Source organism: Andrographis paniculata, unplaced genomic scaffold, assembly GCF_009805555.1.
Source record: "Andrographis paniculata isolate CXL003 unplaced genomic scaffold, ASM980555v1 Contig77END, whole genome shotgun sequence".
In the NCBI taxonomy this organism is placed as follows: domain Eukaryota; kingdom Viridiplantae; phylum Streptophyta; class Magnoliopsida; order Lamiales; family Acanthaceae; genus Andrographis; species Andrographis paniculata.
In genome coordinates, this window is record NW_026137614.1 from 4,675,953 (window position 1) to 4,699,361 (window position 23,409).

The 23,409-nt window shown below is 34.1% G+C and overlaps 3 protein-coding genes across 6 annotated transcripts; 1 reads left to right on the top strand and 2 right to left on the bottom strand.

Moving 5' to 3' along the window:
• Positions 1–2,141: 2,141 nt before the first annotated feature.
• LOC127266661 (probable splicing factor 3A subunit 1) lies at positions 2,142–6,270 on the bottom strand. The gene is made up of 3 exons (XM_051296999.1): positions 6,141–6,270; positions 3,582–5,722; positions 2,142–2,811 (listed from the first exon to the last, which is right to left on the bottom strand). Exons 2-3 carry the CDS (start codon positions 5,712–5,714, stop codon positions 2,539–2,541), a joined length of 2,406 nt encoding a protein of 801 aa, XP_051152956.1. The 5' UTR covers positions 5,715–5,722; positions 6,141–6,270; the 3' UTR covers positions 2,142–2,538.
• Positions 6,271–6,429: 159 nt separating this feature from the next.
• LOC127266662 (uncharacterized) lies at positions 6,430–12,103 on the top strand. Of its 3 annotated transcripts, none has more exons than XM_051297001.1 (10): positions 6,430–6,577; positions 7,890–8,039; positions 8,217–8,371; positions 8,479–8,577; positions 8,714–8,770; positions 9,214–9,294; positions 9,910–9,944; positions 10,075–10,164; positions 11,326–11,482; positions 11,576–12,103. In XM_051297001.1, the coding sequence occupies exons 2-10, from the start codon at positions 7,901–7,903 to the stop codon at positions 11,699–11,701; spliced, it is 939 nt and encodes a 312-aa protein (XP_051152958.1). In that variant the 5' UTR covers positions 6,430–6,577; positions 7,890–7,900; the 3' UTR covers positions 11,702–12,103. The 3 variants fall into 3 exon arrangements, with proteins under 3 accessions (XP_051152958.1, XP_051152957.1, XP_051152959.1); XM_051297000.1 differs by having other exon boundaries at positions 6,431–6,577; positions 8,184–8,371; XM_051297002.1 differs by lacking the exon at positions 6,430–6,577 and having other exon boundaries at positions 7,891–8,039; positions 8,171–8,371.
• A 302-nt stretch (positions 12,104–12,405) lies between these two features.
• Positions 12,406–21,798, bottom strand: LOC127266660 (telomerase reverse transcriptase). Of its 2 annotated transcripts, none has more exons than XM_051296996.1 (13): positions 21,390–21,798; positions 20,586–20,663; positions 20,382–20,447; positions 20,136–20,301; positions 19,340–19,456; positions 19,029–19,273; positions 18,575–18,698; positions 18,096–18,240; positions 17,504–17,642; positions 15,994–17,187; positions 14,821–15,377; positions 13,549–13,821; positions 12,406–12,737 (listed from the first exon to the last, which is right to left on the bottom strand). In XM_051296996.1, the coding sequence occupies exons 1-13, from the start codon at positions 21,735–21,737 to the stop codon at positions 12,464–12,466; spliced, it is 3,726 nt and encodes a 1,241-aa protein (XP_051152953.1). In that variant the 5' UTR covers positions 21,738–21,798; the 3' UTR covers positions 12,406–12,463. The 2 variants fall into 2 exon arrangements, with proteins under 2 accessions (XP_051152953.1, XP_051152954.1); XM_051296997.1 differs by having other exon boundaries at positions 12,662–12,782.
• Positions 21,799–23,409: the final 1,611 nt, after the last annotated feature.

A 23,409-nucleotide genomic window follows, 5' to 3' on the forward strand; every position in this document is an offset into this window, starting at 1 on the left:
ATGAAATTCCACCCCCATAAAATTTTTCTCATGTTATAAGAAGATGATTTCCTTTAAAGTATAAATGAGCGTCATGCAATTTTTTAAAGTGGTTTTATGCAATATTTTTTTAAATACAAGGGATACCATGCAATTTTTAAAATAAAAGGGGAATTTACGCAAGTTTCGAAACCACAAGGAAGTTATGGGCAATTTTGTCGATTAAATTGCATTTTGTGGCTAGAGATAGTGGTTGTGTTTGGTTTATGTTCCAAACACAAATTAATTGATTCATATGTTTTTAATTAAAAAAATATTATTTATTTTTACAAAATATTTATATACAAATGCTGGTTAAATAAAATAACCATTTGAATTTGGATTTGATTTAAATTCAAATCAAACAAATTCATTATATTATGTTAGAATTTAGTTAGTACAATACATTTGTTATGGCTATGGATCTAATCAAATTAGTATGATATATCATATAAGAGTAATCAAGATAGATCATACAAGAGTAATAGATAGTGTCTCAGCATTTTGTAATAAGATTTTATTTTTTATTTTTATTTAAATAATAGAATTTAACACACTTTATAATGTAAAATGATATATGTTTTTATAATTTTATTAAAGAAAACATTTATCGTTTCATTAACTAATCATGATCTTTTTTTCAAGAAAAAATGGAGTACAAAGGATATTTTAATATAAACAATAACGAAATGATAAAAATACCACTAATTAATAGTAATAACCAGGTTGGTCGAACAGTGCAATTGGATTTGTTAGTTTTTGCTGAAATGTTTTATTTAAATTTAAATATATATATATATATTATATTATATTTTACAAATATAAAAAGTTTGTTCGTCCAACAAATATTTTTGACACACAATTAATATTATTAAATAAATATGAAATATATATTCATACAATATATACTAATTTATACCATATTTTTCATTAAGTAACATCACTTTAAAAATGCAACACAAAAAACTAGTGTATCTTTATAATATATGTTTATTACACCACTTGGTCTGGGTATAATTAAAATTAAGGTCACACATAATTTATCTAAGTATAATTAGAACTGTCGAGCGTAATTTGCAAGGTAAATTCAACCGTGAATTTACTCGGAATGCATAAAAAAAAATAATAATAAATAAATAATGCCAAATTATATTAATTATTTATAAATACATAATTTTCATTTATATGATTTTAATTCTATTTTGTATAAAATAATTATACAAATGAGCTGATTCTTAACTACGTACCATCCCAAAAGCCAACGAAATGCAATCAACTTTTGGGTGTTTTGAAAAAATCTCACACTACTCGTCGTATGTTAGTTTGTTCTTTGAATTTGATTTCAATTTATTTTACTATGTAATTATTTCGATAATTATAAAAATATATTATTTTCTTGAACAAAATCTCTCATCTTTAAATTATTCAATTAGAGTTTTGCATCGATTCAATTTTTTTGTATTGGGTCGGCCAAACAGGTGGTCAGCTAAATTCGGGCAATTCAATTTTTATTAATAACTTAAACATTAAATCTATAATTAAATTAATTTCATTATACCTTTACAATATATTTATAAATTAATTAAATTAAAACTTATGTGATATATCGTTTGAGGATTAGACACAGCCTGATTTGCATAGACTCTGTTTATGAATTATGTTATTTTTTATTTAAATCTATATTCAATTAATAATAATAACAAAAAATTTTATGTCAAAAAGTTTAAGTACCATATTATAAAAATACACATTCACAAATAAGCTCGAGTTCCGTGGTAAACATAACAAAGCTAAGCTTTGGGTTAATAGTGAACAAATATTTAAAAAAGTTGAAATGAACCAAATCAAATTGAGCTTATAACATACATATATACATATATATATATATATTATTTTATATTTAATTGTTAAACTTTGAGAATAAATAGAATATAAATATTACATATACAATATTTATGTATATATATGATATTAATCGAAAATCACATCACCAAACCCACCCTTCATTTGTTTTCCAACTCTTACTATCAACAAAACAAGTCACTTAACTTTAACACAAGATATTGTATCGAATTCATATTTCCTTTCCTCCACCGAAACTGATTAACAAATACCTCACGGCCTTTTACTTTTTTTTTTTTTTTTTTCCAAAATTTTCAAAAACTCCAAAAACCCCTATTTCCTACACATCTTATGGATAAGACTCAAGTTCAAGTTCAAGCCCGAGTTTCTATTCGACTCAAAATACATAGAACTAACTGTCAGCAAAATTATAGTAACTGTCAGCAAAATTATAGTTCAAGTTCGGGTTCAAAATCCTAGTTCGAGAGACATAATAAAAGCAACCGACAAACCTCGCACAAAGAACAACTTATAGAAGCAGAAAATCCGGCAACATATATAGATATATATAACAACCAAAGATGAACAGTGAAGTGTACCTGGCAAATAGCTCTCTCACCAAATTCAAATTCAAATTCAAATTCATCATTCATCCAGCCGGCATTACTCAGCTCTCGCTTACCTCTTCCTCCCTCCACGTTCTCTAAGAGAAAGCGACAGGGGCTCTCCCGGCAAAACATTGTAATATGCAAGAGATAAATTGTCCTTGAGGAAACCTGCCTTACCGCTCAGCTTCTGTTTGTTAGCCGGGAGTTGAATCTCCCCGGCAATCTTCTCCTTCAGACTCCCCACTGTTTCCGACAGCGATTGCACGCTGATCTCCAGCTTTTGACCTTTCAGATTTCCTCCTTCATCCACATTCGGCACCGATATACTGATCCGGGCAGGACCCTGTACAAGCAACCACCATAATAACTACTTTGTTATTAACATATAGTATAGTTGCATTTTTCGGACAGCATTATGTGGAATACCGAATAGCGGAATGACTGGTATTAAAAAGTTTAAGAATATACATATAAAAGTTATTATATATGAAACATTACAATGAAAATTCTATAAATTAATCTCATGATTATTAATCAAACTAGTAAATTTACAAAACATATAATTATGGTTCATAGATAGTCATATAAGTGAAAACAATTTGATCATGCTCGTCACATTGCACAATATTCTTTTTCCCTTTTAGAGCTAGAAGGGGCTACAGTATAGTACGCTATAATATAATAGTATAAAACCTACATTAATCAAATAACAAATATAATACTAAATTGTACTCCCTCCATTCCACCTTTTGTGTCCAATTTACTATAGATACAGGAGTTTGGGTAAACTATAATTACTAAATAATTAAAAAATGTATTAGCAAAAATCTTTATTATATAATAAAACTAACTATAGATTAGAATAACTAAATAGTATCATTAAAATAAAAAAAGTTATAAACTATGAAGTTTTAAATGTGACTAAAATGCATAATTACATTTCATTAAAAAAAAAAGGACAAATAAAGTGGGACGAACGAAAATAAAAATAGTAGATGAAAAAGGTGGGATGGAGGGAGTAAAATCTAACACGGTATTGACAATTATAACATATATATGTATATATTTATATACATAGATAGATTGGAATGGGAAAAAGAAAATGATCGGTACCGAATGCTGAGCAAGGAACTGCTCTTCGGGGATGAGCATGGAGTCGTCGAACCGAAGCCTCTTGGGCTCGGGTTCGTCAGGAATTGGCGGAGGAGCTTCCTCAGGCGGCGGTGGAGGTGGGATGCTGCCTTGGGGGGGTATTGGTGGTGGAGGAGCCATGGGCGGTTGAGACATGGGAACCATGAAAGGCGGTCTCGGACCACCCATAGATGCAGTAGTGAACTGTGATCCAGGCGGCGGTGGGACTGAGATATTTGGCGCACCCGACATCGGCATGTGGGGGCGGTTAGGCATAAGATGTTGCCCGTGCATCATTGGCATTGAAGGAGGCGCTGGAGGACGAATCATGTTGATGACTGGAGGACCGGGCTGGGGTGGTCCAGTGAGCCCCGAGGAGTATTGAACCATTGAAGGTGGCGGCCTAGGGATGTTCAACACGAGGCCGGGAGGCGGAGGTAGTGGTCGAACCGCCGGAATACCGGGCTGAGGTGGAGGAGGAGCAGGGCCGGGAAGATTTCCGACTTCATTGTTCGAAGAATCGTTGAATTCTTGGCTTTGGGACATGGCCTGGCTAGCTGTACGGCCGATACTTCCTGTATGACCATCCCATATGACCTGTTTCGGTTGCTCGTCTTTCTTTTTCTCGATTTCGGCCTTCACAGCGTTGGAAACTTCTTCTTCGGTGGTGCCGAAGATATCCGGGCGGGTTCTTGCAAGTCCGACGATGTTTCTAGAGATTTCATCGTCTACGGCGAGAGTAGTTTCACGGATCTTGGCGAACATCCTGTCCTTTTGTTCCTTGTACTTTGGATCGATAAGGGAAATCCTCATGTGCTCGGACATCTCGCTGATGGGAATGAGCTCGCCGGTTATCGGAGACACGACGTATTTCGTTGGATCTCTTTCGGCAGGAATTCTATCCTCAGGTCTCTTCCAGTTTTTAACAATTCTCATGGGTGGTTCTTGTTCTTCGGGAGCTGCTTCTTTGGCCTCATCGTTCTTTCTATCACCGTTCTCTTCGAGATTAGCGGCCCTCATGCCTTCCTCGACCAGTTGAACTTCTTCTTCATCCATATCCATTTCGACTTCCTTGCCGGGCTCGACTGCATCGTCTTCATCCATGGCAGTAATCTTGCTTCTCCTCATCACTTCCTCAAGTGTCATTGGAGGAGGTAAATCATCATCTTCATCATCGGCAAAATCAATAGTTTCAACCACGACAAAATCGTGCCAATCAATCATAGCCATCTGTAGCCTCTCCTGTTCGATTTCATCTTCAGCTTTCTGCCTAGCCTGTTCCTGTGACCGTTCCCATTCGAGGCGATGCAAGCAGCGTTCAAGAACTGTCGTCATATCAACAACGCTATTTCTGAGCTTGTCTGTCAACCCTTTTGGAGGCATCAATACCTTTGAGTATGCATCGGCAAGCGACGTAAAGAACATGAACATACTGTGTGTTGGTCTAAGAAAATGAAACTGAGGGTTAGTGCTCTCCCTACTAGTCAATCCCGTCAAAAATGATTTCCCATTTCGGGCCACAAACTGTGCCGTTAGCTTAATAATATCCAGTTCCTCCCCTGTAATCCCTTCAGGAAGCCTAACTGTAAATTGTTCTGCCTCTGGTGGCTCAAGAACCTTACGAACAGTTCGAAATTGAGCTGCAGGATCAGGCTTAGCTGCTGCTGTCTCACCTCCATCAGGAACTGCTGCAGCTGCTGATTCAAGAACAGACTCAGAAGACTCATTCTGTGGCTGGGTCGAAGATTGGTTCTGTAGCCGAGCTTCGGATAAACGGTGCTGATAGTAGGCATGGTAAGGATCAGACCCCCTTAAAAAGTTAAACTTTGCATTTCCTTCATTGTTTGCTATAATTCTCTTCTCAAACTCCGGTCCATTCTTTGCCACAAACTGAGCAGTTTTATCGACAATATTTCTAATGTCCGGCGGCGGGTATATGATTCCAATAGTCCTAGTATGTGTTGCTACTGATGCTGGAGCTGAATTGGAGTTTTCATTAGATTTGTCGCCCTCATTTTCAATGGATTCTTCACTCAACTGAGCAGGTGGTTTTGGACCAAGATCTCCATCTGCCGGCGGCGCCGGAAGGGGCAATATCGGCAAAGAACCCAACATTTCACAACCTACAGTGACAAATAACAACAATCTTTGCTATGAGGTAGAACAATGGAAACAAGATTTAAACAAAACACAAAACGAAACAAAGCATGTAGTGTAAATTTAACCTAATGTTCCCTAAAACCATTTTAATTCATCATTTACAGGACATTCGTTGAATTTCATCATCTAGGTTAAGTCGAAACCCCAAACAAAGCATCCTTCGCTACTAATTGCATCAACCACTAAACCAAAACAACAAAAAGAAAAGATAAACAAATCTGAAATTATTTCTACCGCAACGAACCAAACACGAGCATCTACACTATATACGCCACTGAGAAACTTCAAATCAAATGAAGCAACCAAATCGCCCCGAGTTCAACACTTAAATTCAAAAACGCAAACAAAAATTAAATCAAACTAACACAACATTTTCCTCACCAAATCTTGACGACGGTGGGGCTGCAGCAATTCGTCGGCGGAATCGGGAGTGGAACGCACCGGAATCCAATCGAGAAAGTTAGAAAATAAAATAAAACAAAAAAAAATAATAAGAAACCCTAACTTATCGACCATATTAATAGATGTAATCCGTTTAGGTCAGACCCGACCCGTACCAAGGAGGTCGGGTGGGTCAAGCACTCGACCCGACCCGACCCGTTTATGTCAGACCCGACCCTTATCGACTGTATCTATTTTATCTGAAATTTTAATCAATTCGGGTGTCCTTCCTCTTCTTCTTCTTCTTCCACTGTTCTTCTTTTTTTTTTAACCTTGCCTGCATAAACGTATAGTATTAATCCTCAAATTCAGCCTGTGTTGGAGAAGAAGCTCTTACATCCATCCGCAGCACTGCAGTTCTGCAATCGATCCGCAAGGTAAGCAATCTCTTTTCAGCTTCAATTTGAATCGAATATTGGCGACTTGATTCCGTTCCGCAATTTCGCTCCATATCTGAAATTCCGTGCTTAATTTCTGTTGATTCCGAATTCCCCATCCGTTTCGGTGAGTGTTCCTTGATTTACATTTTACGGTTTCATGGAGTGAATTAATGTTGCTGAGGTTTACCACTTTGTGTGCTTCATTGGTTTTTATGTTTACTTGTTTCCGTTGTACTATTTTTTTTCGCGATTCAAGTTCATGTTCATGTGCACTCCTTGAATTGACGGTTTCCGGTTTCTTGCTGTACAATTCATAATTTTCTCTAATATGCATTTTCGGATAATTGCATTGGGACGAACTTAGTAGCATTTCAATTGGTTTTGAGTTCATCCAAACATTGTGTATAATGATGATTTGGGACAAACAAATAATTATTAATAATAATATTTTATTAATTAGATGAAGTATTTAAAATAATTTTGATATTTTTATTATTATGAATAAATTAATTAGATGTTGTATCTTTGTAATTAATGTAAAAATAAAATGATATTTTAGTATCAGTATATAATTATTTTTATTATAATAAATGATATTTCGAATTGAATTCAAAATGATAAAAAATAATAATATCTTTAGCCGGAAGATATGAATTATAATTTAAAATTTTATTATTTAGAATAATATCTATTTATTATATTAAATAATTTAAATTTATTAAAAATTTGATAAAAATGGTAAAATAAATAAAAAAGTATAACAATGAATTAAGATTAGAAATAGAAGTAATAAAATTAAGATTAGTAAAGTTATTAAAGGATGAATTGATGTTGTAAAAATGGATAGGCGATTCGTAATTGACATACTATTAGGTACCGCTGCAAATTTAAATATTATATTAAAAAATAATATATTTTTGTTAAAAGATATGCATTTTAATTTTATTTTAAATATTTTAATTTATAAATTTTTAGTTTTAATCGGACTAATTAATTATCGTCATTTTAATTTAAAATTATTTTTATTATATAATAATTATTTTTATTTATGCAGATTTTATTATGTATTAATTGTATTCCTTTGAAAATTTTTTGTGTATGCATTAAAGAGGATACGGTAATCGAAATAAAAATAGTAATATTAAATAAATAATAGTAGAATATTTTATTTGAAAAAAATAATAATAATAATAAAATAATTCAATAAATCTAAAAAACGATATCCCTGTGACTGTGAGGAGCAAATATGTCATTTCAGGTCGTTTCTATTTAACCGAAGTAGGCTCTTAACTGTATTTGCAACTTGCAGACTTCGCCGGAATGAGCGCCCTCTCAGCTATTGGATTGCTCCCAAAATATCGTCTTCTTCACTGCGCCAAACGCCGTCGTGTTTGCTCCAGAATACCGCCGGTGGTCTCCGCCACCACCAGAGCTTCGCAGCCGCCCCCGCCGCCCCTTCGTAAGCTCCAATTTGAGCATTTCCCCCGAATTTCAGCACATATATTATTAAAGCTTCTGCGGAACCTGTTTCGTTTTGGTTATTGATTTTGAAGCTGATTTTTATATTTTTTGGTTTAATTATTCTGGAAGTTAATGATTTTAGTGAATGAATATGCTGGAGATGATGTTTTGCAAGCCTTTTTGAAAGAGAGGGAGGTGAGCGGTGACTTTATCGCGAAACTCAGCGACGGAATCTGGCTTAGGAATGCGGCTGCGACTTCGAGTAACCGTGAAGAGTTTGAGGAATTTGGTAGTGTTAAGAGGAGTGACGCCACGCAGTTACTGGAGGAGGTGAATTTATTGCTTTTGCTTTTTCTTAATTTTGTTCTTATTTCCTTGCGATTGATTAATGGCGATTTTCAAAGTTTGTTGTTCTGAAGATTCGAATTGTTCTTTAGCGTAATGAAGGTGGATTTCTTAAATTGAAGAGAACAAGTGAATGGCTGTTGGGTGACACTGATTCAGCAGCACCAATGAATGAGAAAATGGCTTCCAAGGTTACATACTACCAAATTTCACCATTAAATGAAGAAATTCCAGAACTATGACGTTTTTGTGTTTTCAAATCCTGTTAAGGAGCTCTAACAAATTGATTTTTTTCTTTTTTATGTTGTTGCTGATTAATATGAACAGGAAGTGCGAGATGATCGTGAGAGAAGAAAAAGACTGAATTTCCTCCGATACGAAGCTGTATGATTCCCAAAACTCTTTTTATTCATCTGTATGTTTATCATCATAAATTATTATGGATTATAGATAGGGTTGGGCATAGAATGGACATCCCAAGTTCCATTCCCGCTGTCTAACCAACATTTACTTCAGTTCATACTTCGGCAAATGTGATCGATAGAAATGATGAAAGCAATGAATAGTCTCTTTCATTGGTTTCTATCAATTCATTTCTATATTATCATTACAAAATATCCTGGTTCAAATTACAATATGATCGGTATAACCAGGACATCACTTCTACTTATAGATTCGTAATATATTTGTGCCTTCCCTCCGAACGACCTAAGCTTTTTTGTCAGTTAGTCTTTTTATAAATTAAAAATAAATTTAATTCATGACTACCCCTTTGTATTGCAAATGCTCTACTTTTGTGATAATCACATTTGTTGTTCTAAATGTAGCTGAAGAGAGAGTTGCTTCTTTTAACTGTGGGAGTCGGGGCTGCTTGTACGGGATATTGTCTCATTACCTTGTCGGTCGAGGTATGTTCTGTTAAATGCAGTATGTTGAGTTACATTTGTCTGTGATAGTTCATTGTTGCAAGGCCTAACTTATTATATATTGATGCTCAAAAGTTGCTATAAGAAATGCTTCTTTGAAGTCAAAAATATTATGATGGTAAGATTACTTATTAAAAGAGATGAGATGATGGGATCAATGCATTTTTAATTTCGCATGTGGCATCTATAAGTTTTGAACAAAGGATAATAATTAAATATTGATTTGTCAAAATTAGTAATGAAGTAAATTTAACTAACGGACTAAAAAAAGTGATAATAAATTTGGCGGAACGGATGGATGGAGTAATTTTATATTTAATCCGCAATCGCCGTAAAGGTCCACTGTGTTAGACATGATACTTCTGAAGCTGATATGACCTCACCACTTTTACTTTATACCACCAAATATTGACGTAGATTTTATTTTGTGTATTTATCTAAAAATAAAATTCACTTGAGGCGCCATATTAGCACATGTGGTAATATTTCGGTACTAAAAGACCGATTTGATATAGGACTATTTCTATAGATAAATGATTATGGCAGTTACGAATATTAGAATAACAGGTATTTTTTGCTTCTTTCTATGATTATTAGGCTGCTGTGAGCTATGCAATCGGGGTTTCCTTCAGGTAAGATTTCTTTAACGTTTCTCAATTCTACCAATCCAGGTTATTACATTAGTGTTCCAGGCAATGCCGGATGTATATCTAGGGAAACGGCATTTAATTTAATTTAATTTTTTCTTCTTTGGTTCTGCAGTTGCTTATACTTTCACCTTCTTTGTAAGCATGCCGACAACATGTCAAGAGAAACCATTCCAGCAATTTTCACGAAAAAGAAACCGAAAAGGTACCCATACCATTTCCTCCTAGTCCTTGTTATTCATCATTTATTACTACATAATGCAAGCGGCATTCATCCTAAACAAACCTTACCTCGACATCTTTTTTTCACAAAATGGTTAGGAATAGAGCTATTAAATGAACCGAGACGTTCGTGAATTCGGCTCGATTTGGCTCGATTAAAGCTAGTTTGCTAACATTAACGAGCCGAGCCGAACAACATAAACAGGCTCGTTTAGTTAACGAACGAGCCCGAGCTTTGTTCATAAATATTATATATACATATAAAATTATAGTTTATAAATAAATAAAATATTAATTTAAAATATATAAATAAAATAATTTTAAATTTTCTTTATAATTTATATATAAATTTTAAAAAAAAATAAGACAAACGAGCTCTTAATCAAGCCTAAACGAGCCGAACACGAACACGAGCTCAAACAACAAAAATTTTTAACGAGCCGAGCTTGAACACTACGAACGAGCTCGAAAGCTTAACAAACGAACACAAGTCTTGTTTGCAAATGTTAATGAACACTTAAAATTTGGCTCGGCACGGATCGTTAACAGCTCTAGTTAGAAATGACAATAGGTCTAGGTAGACCCGAGACTCGACACATTTATTTGGGATCAGATCAATTATTCAGGTATAGGTATTGAGTCAGATATGAATTGGAGGCAAAGGTAAATGGAGTACTATTTATATATATATATAAAAAGAATTTCTAATAATATAAATTATATTAAAAATATCTTTTTAAGTTTTTCTTTATTTAGTATTTATTATTTTATTATAATATTTTTTGAATAAAATATATTAATTTTAATATATGCCGAGTCTCTAGTCGAGCTCAATTTTGAATTAAAATTTAAGAATGATAAAAAAATTTTGCAGAACTGTGAAGTTGAGTCTCAATATCGGATTCAATTCGGATCTCGAATCCAACAATATGTGTTTGGGTCGGGTCTCTGGCGAGACCCAACCCATACTTAACCTATTGGCATCCCTAAAAGGGGTGGCAGCTAGACTCAAACACCGGACCTTTTGTTTCATAGCACGTTGAAATGACCATCTTATTTATAGGAAAATGTATCATTAATTAAATATTACATAGACGTTTGAAACCCTGCTTCTGTACTAACGGAACACTCGCCAATGCATCAGAATCGGAATACGAAGCGAGGATCTTCAGGATGCGATCGAGAAATCAGTGAAGGGCAGCAGCATTTCCCTGTCATCTCCACGGCTCGTCATTCCTGCCGCGATATATGGTCTTTGGGAACTCTCCCAACACTTTACCCACAACATTTTCGACTTTCAGGTATCCATCCCTTAATGGTTAGCTAAATGTATTATATATATATATATCATTGATCGAGCTCTACATTTGATGAACCATGTTTGTCGATGGTAGCTCGTTCCAGCTATGGTAGGGCTGTTTGCATATAAGGCGGCAGCACTTGTACAAGTGTATAGAGACAACGAGGATCTTCACTTCATTTTCCCCGAGAAGAGCACAGACAACACATCGAGCAAGTGAACTCGCTCGACCATTGTGTACAAAAAGAATAGCTAACTGAATTTTTGTCCGACCCAAACCAGGTGCTGGCATTCTCCATCAACATTGGTTTGGATTCATTGTGATAATCACGGTACCTATCTCGAATACTCAAACCTCATCCCTTCCCAAATTGCTCTAAACTTTCAGTAAGGCCCTAAATGTAATTTTATCTTGCACTCTAAATCATTCGACCTTACGGTAATCGGTAATATTTTATTTTATTTTTTTAGAAAATATTCGGATGGGACTGAATTGACGTACTGAATTTACTAATAGTATATACTTTATTTGTTTAGATGTATTCAAACTGAAAATATATGTAGAAGACACATACTTAAATTTGCAGCATTCATCAAGAATTCCATCAAAGGCTAACATATACTCCCTCTGTTCCATATTTATCTATCCGTTTGCTTTTTGCACGGAGTTTAAGGTATATTAATATTATATTGATATATAATATGAATAATGTAGAAATGGCTAAAATAACCTTATTAGTATTGTGTAATATAAAGGTAATAACATTTGTGTAATATACGAAAAGTGATAAGGATATTTGTAATGTTAGGTAGATAGTAGGACATACCAAAATGAAAAAATGAAAAAATGAATAGATAGATATGGGACAGAGGGACTATGTAAACTTTATCTTTAAATATAACCGACTTTAACCAAAAACTATATAATCAAATAATCCATTTAATTCTAGGAAGCAATAAGGTAGCATAAAGTATAAAAAGATCAATACTTAATTTTCCAAAAAACGGAAGAATGCGCATCATCAACGGCGTACCTGAGCTCAGGCGACATAGTTTCTACCTTTCCGCATGCCTTCAGTCGAGACCTGAACATGTGAAGGAGTTCCTTGTGACGCGACTGCTTTTTCTTGAGCACCCGACTGTATGCATAGAGCCCGAGCCACACTACGTCCTTGCTTTTTACGCCATAGTTTGGACGGAAAGCATTGCCTGTTTGGAAATATCTCATCTTCTTCTTAATGGTTTGACTCATGTACCTGAAGTATTCCATAATCCAGAATCACTTGTCCAGGGTGAATCAACTATAGCATGAACAAATTATATTTACTAAGATGGATTTAGGTAAGTGAAATGATTTGCATGTTTAATATAAATAACATAAGCTCCTTGTTAAGAAAAAGTCGAAATGCATAATTGATGAGTAACTACACAATATGATAGGGACCGATTATGGTGTTGATCGGGGTTAATCAAATCAACACAATGTAATGATATACACAGCACACGACTGTTGTATATCGTTAGCATGTATTGTTAGTTATATGTTATGTCATGTGTTGTGTAAACTATTGTGTCAGTTTATATGATCCATTTGTATTATATTAACATAAATAGTGTTACACACCGAATAATATCATTCTATCACCCTAACATACAACCAAAATAATAATGAAAAAATATTAATAAATAATATTCCCTCCGTCCGGAAATATTAGAGCATTTGTGTCCGACATGGAAATTAAGAAAAATAAAATTTTATTGAAAAAGTGATAAAAATAAAAAGGTAATTAGGAGTATTTTTGGAAATTCAGTTATAAACATAATTAAAGAAAATGATGAGAGAAAATGTAATAAAAGTAGTGACATTTGTTGTAAATAAATATTGAATTGATGATAATTGTTGACTTTTCAAAATTTGTAATGGGATAAATTTAGTGGACAGACTAAAAAGGAACGTTAGAGTAAATTTAGTGGACAGATTAAAAAGAAATATTGAACTAAATTTGGCAAACAGAGAGTAAAATTTAAGAGTAGAATCCAATCTAACAGAAAATATAGTTTGCATACCTCAAAGATGCAGTGATGGCATTGAAGTAGAATTCCGGGCTGAACTTGGATATGATCGACAATTCGGAGATATAACAAACAAATTTCATGGCACATACGAGAAACGCTTGATAGATATTGAGACAGACTGTGTTCAGAGAGTTAATGTTAGAGTCGTAGAATATAGGATGGCATTTTGTCAGCAGATAACTACGCAACTTTTTCTTCAACTGGCAGCCGATCTTGCCTTGACGGCTTACAGTAAGAGTTGAACTCAAGTGGATGTCGAGGTACCTTTACAATACATGACAGTTTCATCAAGAATGTTGAAAGAAAGCAGCTATATTTGAAGCAATAATTTTCGGAAACTTGAAACAAATCAGCAAAACTTACAAGACATGATCATTTGCAGCCGATATTTTGACAATGTAGTCCCACAAGAACAATGCATCCAATTTTAGTTCCATCAAAACATATTTTTTGAATACTTAAGGTCCATTCTAAACAGAAATCTAAATTCTATTAATTTAATTCCAGTAAGGTATTTCTCCTTAAATTTCACTTATGATCAATTGGAACTACAAAGGAGGCTCTTGTGATATAATTTAACACTGACTGAATTTTCAACCAATTTCAATGGTAAGAAAAAACTGATAGGACTAAAACCGACATAATTTGATCACAGATTATAATATATGCAAATATTGAAGCCAAAATTATATATACATATATACACCTTGTAACAAGATTAAAAGTGAAATGAGTAGACTAGACATGCTATTGGCCTAATTTTCATATAGAAAAGATGCACGAAACCAAAATCGAAAATAATGACCACTTTGATGCAACACTCTGTTGAGAGCAGAGGAACAAAAACGCAATTCACTATCTAATAATATTTTCCAAAATCACACATGACTTTTCGGATTATTTTATACTCGAATGTTTCTAAAATCTTTACGGAGAAATGGCAACTTAAAAATGATTCTCGTAACAATCAAAGCCCAAGTGAACCGAGCCATAAATGTAGCATAATGGCAAGCACCATAAGTACTTATCCTAGCATATACTTAATTCTGAGTTCATCAACAGCCTGCACCCTGACTAAAGGTTTTATTAATCATTTTCAGCTGAACTTATTGATTACAATTTGTTATTATACATTGATTGAGAAATTGCAAGATTTCCTTGAAAGAGCAGGTTTGGTGAGAGTTTCATACACGAGATGCATGACACATTATGATTTATATTAAAAGAAACTAAAACATAAAGACGAATAAATAAGATGAGAACCTGGTGTAGTCTGCCTGAATCTCTAATGTGGAGCAGTTGACAAGCAATCCACTCCAACAAAGGAAGGAGACACCATCCTTGCCGACAAATAATCTCTTCGAAGTATTTTGCCTGTTTTCCACGTCAAAATTTAGACCAAACTTGTCCTTGTTCATGCTGCAGTTATACTCGTGAAATCCTCTATCCAGACGGGTGAAGAACATGGATGCCTGTGTCCTTGATGTTGATATGAAAAGGTAATCATCAATAAACCGAAGAAGAAGCTGCTGCTGCTGCAGACCACTCACAATCATTTCCTTTGTATGATTTTCTGCTAAAGAAGCTGAAACATGGGATTCTCCGAAACCAGCCTTGTTTACTTTTGCTAGATATGGATATATCACATTCCTTTCCATGTGCTCATAATAAAATGCGCAAAGTATAGTAGACAAAACACTTCCCTGGGGTATTCCAACACGTTGCAGATAAAAGTGGTTATCTAACTGCACCACATTGCGCGTAATGTGCTCTTTCAAAAGAGAAATTATGTTTTCCTTGCTTAACTTTCTGTCCAGTTCCTGAAATAGCAATCAGAAAATTATTTAACAGCACAGAAAGAAAGGCAATATCTTTATAGCATGAAGCAGGGTCATATTTTGGTGCAAATACTACAACATGGCTCGCTACTAAAACCTTTAGGCTTGTAGTAAACCCAGTTTAAGGGCACCATTCAACTTGCTTCAGCTTAAATGCAAAAATGGTTTCAATTGACATGTTATAGCCACCACGAAAAATGGAGCACTGGGCAATATAATCAACAGAACAGCTACCAATCCCATATATTTTACATGATTAACCTTTCAAATGCTTAAAAAACCTAAATATCAGTTACTTTCAAATGAGTGTCAGATGTGTCGAGACCTCAGATGCATTAACAAAACCAACATATATATATATATATAACTGTGTGCAGAGAGATATTCGGCGAACTAAACCCCTAGAAAATAAATCAAATCATCAAATAGATAAAGTTACCATTATTATATGAGCACACATATATCAAAACTATAAAATATGACAAAATCTAACATAAAAGTGAAAAACTGAAAATTAGGCATGCAATATCCCATTCCATTCCTCAAACAAATGGGCAATTGTTTATCAAATATATATATATATATATATATACTGTACCTTCTTAACAAGAACACCACCCAATGACTGCCCTAGAGGCAATGATGTAATTTGTGTAGATCCAGAAGTAATATATTGGTTCACCAAGTTCAGATGTTTATGGACCTTCAAAGAGTTCTTTGTGCAGATAACATGAGTGAGCTTTTCCAAGGCATATTCATCATCCAATATGACATCCTTCATCACACTCAGCAATTTATCATGAGTAATAGAGTCAAAAGCTTTTGATACATCAGCAACCACAATGAAAATATTAGGCATAGTGACGGAGCTATCTTTCAGAAGCAGCAGAAAAGGTACAAGCTTTCTGTAAACATCATTGTAATCAAAAACTGATGAACCCAACTTCCCGGACATTTCTGTAAATAAACCTTTCAGAACCACATGCACGTCATTAAGAACCTGGTTTACAGACTTGAAATTCTGATATCTCATAGGATTGTGAAACATTTCCCCCTGAAACTTTCTGCTGATTTGAGTTCCAGCAGGCAGCTTCAAAGGCAGTCTTGATGGTGCTTGAAGATTTGCCAGCAGTCTAAATCCAGATTGCTTAGGAAGAAGTCTTGCCCTTGAGTATCCAAACGGCCTCTTCCCCAATATTTTTCTAGCATAAGCATGAGTCATCAGTCTGAACATCTTTTTCTTCATGCATTCTGCTTCTTTCATCAGTTTCTTCCAGGTAGATTTCTGATAGTATACTACATCTTGTCTCCCATTTTCACTGTCCGTAACATAAAAGTTGGCTTGCACTAATGGTGATACTAGATGTGCAAAAAGCCAAAATAACCAGCATTCAAGAATTGCATGCCTGGAAGCATCTGTAATACAAGGCCCACTGCATTCGTTGTCCCTACATCTGCTTTGCTTATTTGACAAGAAAGGAAATTTAGACAGTTTTAATTTATGAATACATTCCTTCAGAGAGAACTTCTCAAATTTTCGCAGGTGAATAAACTTAGAGATATTTTTTCTCAGAATTCTCCAATTAGATGGCTCTCCCAGCAATGGTGGAGGGACTATTCTCCTACAAATTGCCCAAATGAATGACACTACCTGTTTCTTGGGACAAGGCTCAAACAGATCAGCAGCAGATTCTGAAGCATGATTTTTGGGGTGGCGAGGGTTAAACAATTTCTTGTCAATCTGAACCCAATCTTTTCTGCTTAGAAGCAACTCTGTCTGGCAATCATTTTCCTAGTTAACCATTTTATAAGTGTTATAAGCAGTGAAATCAATTTAATAGTTACATGCTAAAGAAGCAGAAACAGGGCTTAGGATTCATATGCACACATAAATTGCCATGCGGACAGGTGAGTAAACGATTGAATTTTGTTTTAACTTTCTTAGGAATAATGTAGCTGCACAGCAATTGCAAAAGGGTAATAAGAAAGAAATATGAATGACAACAAAAATAGAAACAGAAGAAAACTACAACCAATTTCACATAAGACAATTATATAGAAACAAAACATATTTCGAACAACATAAAAGAGCATCCTCAAATAAGAACCTCAATATGATTGGCAATGGTGCTACTAGAGCCATGAATTGAAGATGCGATTGAGCAATGTTTCTTCAACAACCTCATGTGGGGGCAATTCCGAGCCATACGTATGAGTCGTTTGAGTAGCTTGGTAAGGCAGTGATATCTAGGGGCCATGAGCAAAACTGTTATACGGAACATCCAATATAGGATAAAATTTGGGGGAAATATGATCATTATTGATCAGCCAAGCTATAAATCACACTTATCAAGTTACTTCGCAATTCCATCTTTTCAGGCAGGCCAACTCAATATAATCTGAATTGAAAATAAGAACATCTTCAAACTCTAAACACACACGTACACACACACATACACAAACACACAGACACAAACATTTGAAAGGAATAAACATTAACAGTTCTTGTTCCTGCAAGTGAACTAATCTTTACACGGTCAAAAGGGCAAATTGATAGTAGAGATCAATATTCTCAAATGTTCCAACACATGTTGATCGTAAAGCAAAACTAGCAGATGCATAGAAACACTTCTAAATGTGTGAGTATGTGTGTGTTAGGTGTCGTTAATCAGGATATAAATGCAGTAAGCTTTTTCTTACAAGCAGGTGGATAAGACAAGACCACTACTTTGGTTGTGAGAACAAGGCTTTGTCCCAGGATTCTTGTCAAAGACAAATGTACCAAAGATATTGTTGAACAAAACAGAAGCTCCATAACTATTCGGCTTGAGCGTGGACAATGTGTCTGTTTCATGTTAAGGTTGCAGTACAATTACTTCAAAAGAGCTAGAAGAGCAATAAGTGGAGTTAAGAGTGATCAAAGATTTTAAAACAGGAGCATTCTTAAGGAAAACAGGATTGATGAGTGCATATAGAAATGGGAGTTAGGGATAACTATGTAAGAACAGAGAACAGCCATTTTTGCAAATAAATGGTAGTTTAATGCAAATATATTTCATGTATTGAATACTGGAACTAATAAACTTCGTTTTAAGTAAGATTAACATCTTCAACACTCTTTTTAATCTGAGTTTACAATGATAATTCAATCATTTGGAAACAGCTACCGAGAAGGATACGCTTCTTTGGAAACATTGATGTAGAATTATCAAACCTATAAAATAATTTCTTCCTATCAATCTCAGCATTTTTGCTCATTCTTGGTACATTTTGGAAGATTGAACAACAAAAGCAATCGATTTTCTGCAAAGGAAACATGCTCTGTTACTCAAGCAAAAAGAATAGGCTTATTTAAACAGAAAGATGCATTTGCATAAACAACATAGGGATGATACAATATGTGCTGCAACTATTGGCATGCCCATTCAGCACTAACAATTTTATTAAAGTCTATTTATGTTTTTAGCATTTATTGTGTGAGATGAAGTATATAAGGATATTTTGGACTTCTAGTCATACTGTTGGTCACAAATTTTAGCTTCCATATTCACCTGGAAAAGAATGTCAAGTAGCATGCTAAGGAAATTGAAAAAAGAAAACACAAATTAGTAGTTCAAATAAAATATAACTCACCAAACATACACTCTTATCGCTTGAACAGAGAATATTTTGAGGTAATCTGGATGATGTATCACTATTGCAACTTTTTCCTCCATTTTGGATCAAAGAATTAGCATTTTTGTCAATCAACTGCCTGCGTTTTCTTTGCCTCTGCCAACGGAACAGTCTTTTACGCTTCTGAAATGGCAGAATGCCATTCTTTGAACTTCTTTCACATACATTATGTGATAGTCCTTCACTACCAAAATGTCTAGAGCCTGCAGGACCATTGAAATTTCTTAGGAGTTTTCTTTCTAAGTGATATCTCAGTCCATCATCCTTACCATTATTTGCTACAAGCTCAGCAGGGTTCAGAAAGGGCTCAACACCAAGACAACAGGTACTTGGTTGGTTCCCTTCTATGGACACAACTTCAACTATTCGCTTCTTCTTTCCTGATCCTGATATATTGATGCAAAATGGATTTTACCAAAATCTTGCTTGAACATTGTTTAAACTTAACAAAGTTCTGATGCTAGAAACTTGTAAGATCCAACAAAACATGGAAATACGAAAGAAGCTAAAGTCAAATGATTATTTTTGAAGGAATGGGTAAAAGTTAGTCATATAGCAATCAGGATAGAAAACTTCCATTGCAAGTGCTTTTGAAAAAGGATTGTCAAAGTGAATCAGAACTATCAATATGATGGGGTTTAATGTTATACAATATGATGGTTCTAACAATATATACAAATTCCTTTAGGCCCTACATGCAAAAAGTTGGGCATGACAATTGGAACCATTAATCTACCACATATTATGACAAGAATGCAGAATTTTCCATATAAAATCCATGTATTCTGTTGCAGAAGAGTAGGTTGCAGCAAAAGGTGAGCACCCATAAATACTTACAGACAAAAGACCCTTGCCAAGGACAGCATTTAAACTTGCACAGAAAGTATTTCACGGTCAGCTAAACATTCAAATAAAATACAATCTAATTCAAGTAATATCTTACTAACATATAGAATGGATATGTGCATAGACAAAATGTACTATCATTTATAAATTCCACCGTCCTCTCCAAATAAATTTTGAACAGAAGGAGCTTTTTGCATGACTAAATACCATAAACATTACCCTTATGCATTGGAAGATGCAGAGTTTTAGGATTGGGCATGTGATATGCAGATTTGAAGTACAAATCACTAATGGGATAACCAGTAATTTGAATATGCTTCCCTCGAGGCAGAGGCAGAAATAGTGATGCGTACTTGAACAAATATATAATCAGAGCATCACCAACCTAAAATTTGTTATCAGCACAACAGTCATATTAGAACCTTTATAATATTAATACTAATAGAAACCAAATAACTCACAAACCCTCATTGAGAGAAGGTTCCAATTTGATGACGACAGTTCATCAACAACAGAATTCGAGCAGCTGTCCTGTGTTGGAAAAACATGTATAATAATAAGTAAACAAAAAGGGAAGGGCAAGAATATATCTAGCCAGGAACAAACTGACTGAGCAGCAACCCAAAGTAAATGAGATCACAAGAAACAAATGACATACAGAGCACTCACTTTATCGTATCTGCAGCAGATCAAACTAGAAGAGGAAGATTGCTCGCACATTATCGTTTCAATGCATCTTTTGACATTCTGAAAGCACATGAAAACTTGTCCAAGATTACATATCTCTAAACAAAATATTTATAGTTAACTAAAATAGCTGAACACTGTTCCACTGCAATTGAAAACAAAAACCTAATGTCAAAGAAGAATGCCCTACAAGAAGCATGTCAAAGGAGCCATTAATTTCACTGGTCCAAAGAGCAGAAGGACTTGACCATAGCCTATCAGCAACAAACCATCCCAATTCCCAATCTCTTGGCTGAGGACTAACTTTAACATATGAGTGAGATATGCGTTGAATGATTTATGTATCTAACCAGCCTTAACAACTTCATTCACGCGTACATTTAGCTAGTAAGAAAATAATAACAAAAAGTCAAAAACAACAACCCTCTTAATCAGATGGATGCTTTCACCTTCTGCTCTTTTCACATCTTCATCAACTACTCAAGATCACAACTACAAAATTCATGCCGAAATTCAAAAAGCTAAGATATCAAGAAACTAAAATGCCTGCCAGCTACAAAAAGCATAATCAGAAACTTTGACAGTACCTTTGGATTGTCAATTTCATTTCCACCAAAAACGAACGACATTATTTTTTATTAAAAATTAAAAAAGTTGCATACAATTCCAACTTCTTCACTCCTATTCCCGCCAAAAATCAAAGCAGATGAGAATGGACAAGGATTCCGGCCGATCTAACCGCAGAAACTGCAGAAACGACGTACACAAGGTGCGCGAACACGTTACCTCACGTTGCAACTGGAAATGTCGGGGATCGAAGGCTGAGAGAGGAGGAGCGTCCTCGGGAACAACGGCGAAGCATCCATTGAGGAGCCTGCGGTAGCCAGGGGGATCGGAGGGCCTGAGGAGCAGGAGCAAGGCTTCGTCGCGTTTGCAGGAGAGGCACTCCGCGCTATTGCTGCTGCTGCAGCTGCAGCAGCAGTTGGGAGGGATCAAGGCCAGAATGGTATCGCAGAGTGGGCGAGCGCGGTGTCGGAAGAGTCGCCAGAGCACCTCCGGGACTTGCTTCCTCCTCTTCTTCTTCCTCATCGCCGGCGGCGGCTGAACTACGAGCGAGTGGTTGGGAATATCCATCGTAGAGCAGAATTTGGGAGTGTGGAGGCGAGGCGACAATCCAAGGGCTACCGGTGACCGTTCAAATTCAAAGAGCGCCAGGCAGTAAAAATAACATTAAACTATTATTCCGCAAAAATTAGAATATTTGTACTAAAAATGTTAAAAAATAAATAAATAAATAAAAATGAAAGAGAATGTAACAATGGAAGTGCATTTAAATAATAATTGTTAATAGAGGATAATAGTTAAGCCTTCATTAGTTGACTTTACTATAATTGTAATAGATAAATTTAACGGACATACTAAAAAAAAATAGAATAAATTTGACTAATAGAAGATAATATTTTATTTTTTTTATGACACGGGGATTCGCAGCTGCTATTCGAAAAAAAATGACTAAACTTCGAACCTAATACCCTGCAAAACTAATACTTTTTCTTTAATATTATTATTAGAGGTTGCCTTATAGCAAATATGACGGGTCAAAACAAAAATTACTTTCATTCTATTTCCGTCAGCTAAATTTATGGTGGTCCAGTATGAAAGATTAAAAAGTTGAATACTAGTAAAAGTAAAAAGATTATTTAATGTATTTTTTAAAATTTAATTAAAAGTTAAAAAAAATTAATAAAAGTAGTGGTATTTATTATAAATAAGTGTTGAATAAATAATAATAATTAATTATTAATTTGTTAAATTTGTCAAAATTAACAATAAAGTAAATTTAGTTGATAGATAAAAAGAAAAGTGATGGTAAAATTGAGTATAAGGGAGAGTAGTTCCATTTAACCCTTATGTTTTTGAGGTCCTTCAAATGGTGTTTTCTTTTTATTTGGTTTGAAAAATTTTATTTTAGATTTGATATTAAAATAATATATTTTTTATTTATTGTTGTTCAATTACAAAGTAACTATTTTATGAAATATTTCATTTTTTTTTTACAAATATTTTTATTTTCCCATTATATCGTTACTTTTACACACAATTTTTATATTTATATTAAAATACTATTATTTCTTAAATTATGTAAAATTAGTAGAAATTAAAGATTTGAGAGTAAAAGAAACACTCTTAGTAATAAATTAGTGTTGCCATTTAGTTATTTTAAGCAAAATTTTGTGTTATTATATATGAATATTATTTTATGATATATCTTGATGAAAATAGTCATTGAATACAATTTTTATTTTTATTTTTAAAAAACAAGTGTTAATGAATGTTGAATATAATTATTATTTTTGTTTTCTTAAAGTAAAAATTGAATGGTGACGAAATGAAAACTAGTGGTGTGTTTGTTCGGGAGATTGTATTAGATTTCTACTATTCATCCCATCTTTTTTCCCCAAAAATATCAAATTAAACACATGTTTTTTATTTATTTTATTATACTAAAAATCAATTTTACATTCAAAACATCACATCAATACCTATTTATATCACATTATACAACTATTCAAATTCAAAATTTTTACTATTCAAATCCCAACTTAAAATCCAAACCGCCAACAAACACCCTGTTATTAGAATAAATCTTAGGTGAGAAGGTCAAATTTGCTTACACAATTATAATCAAATCTAAGTTAATTTAAATGGTAAAAAATCCAGTTGTTTAATTAATTATTTAATTTTTTTATATAATGTACTACTAAATTTTAATTGAATATTTAAAAATGAATTTACATGGGACCAT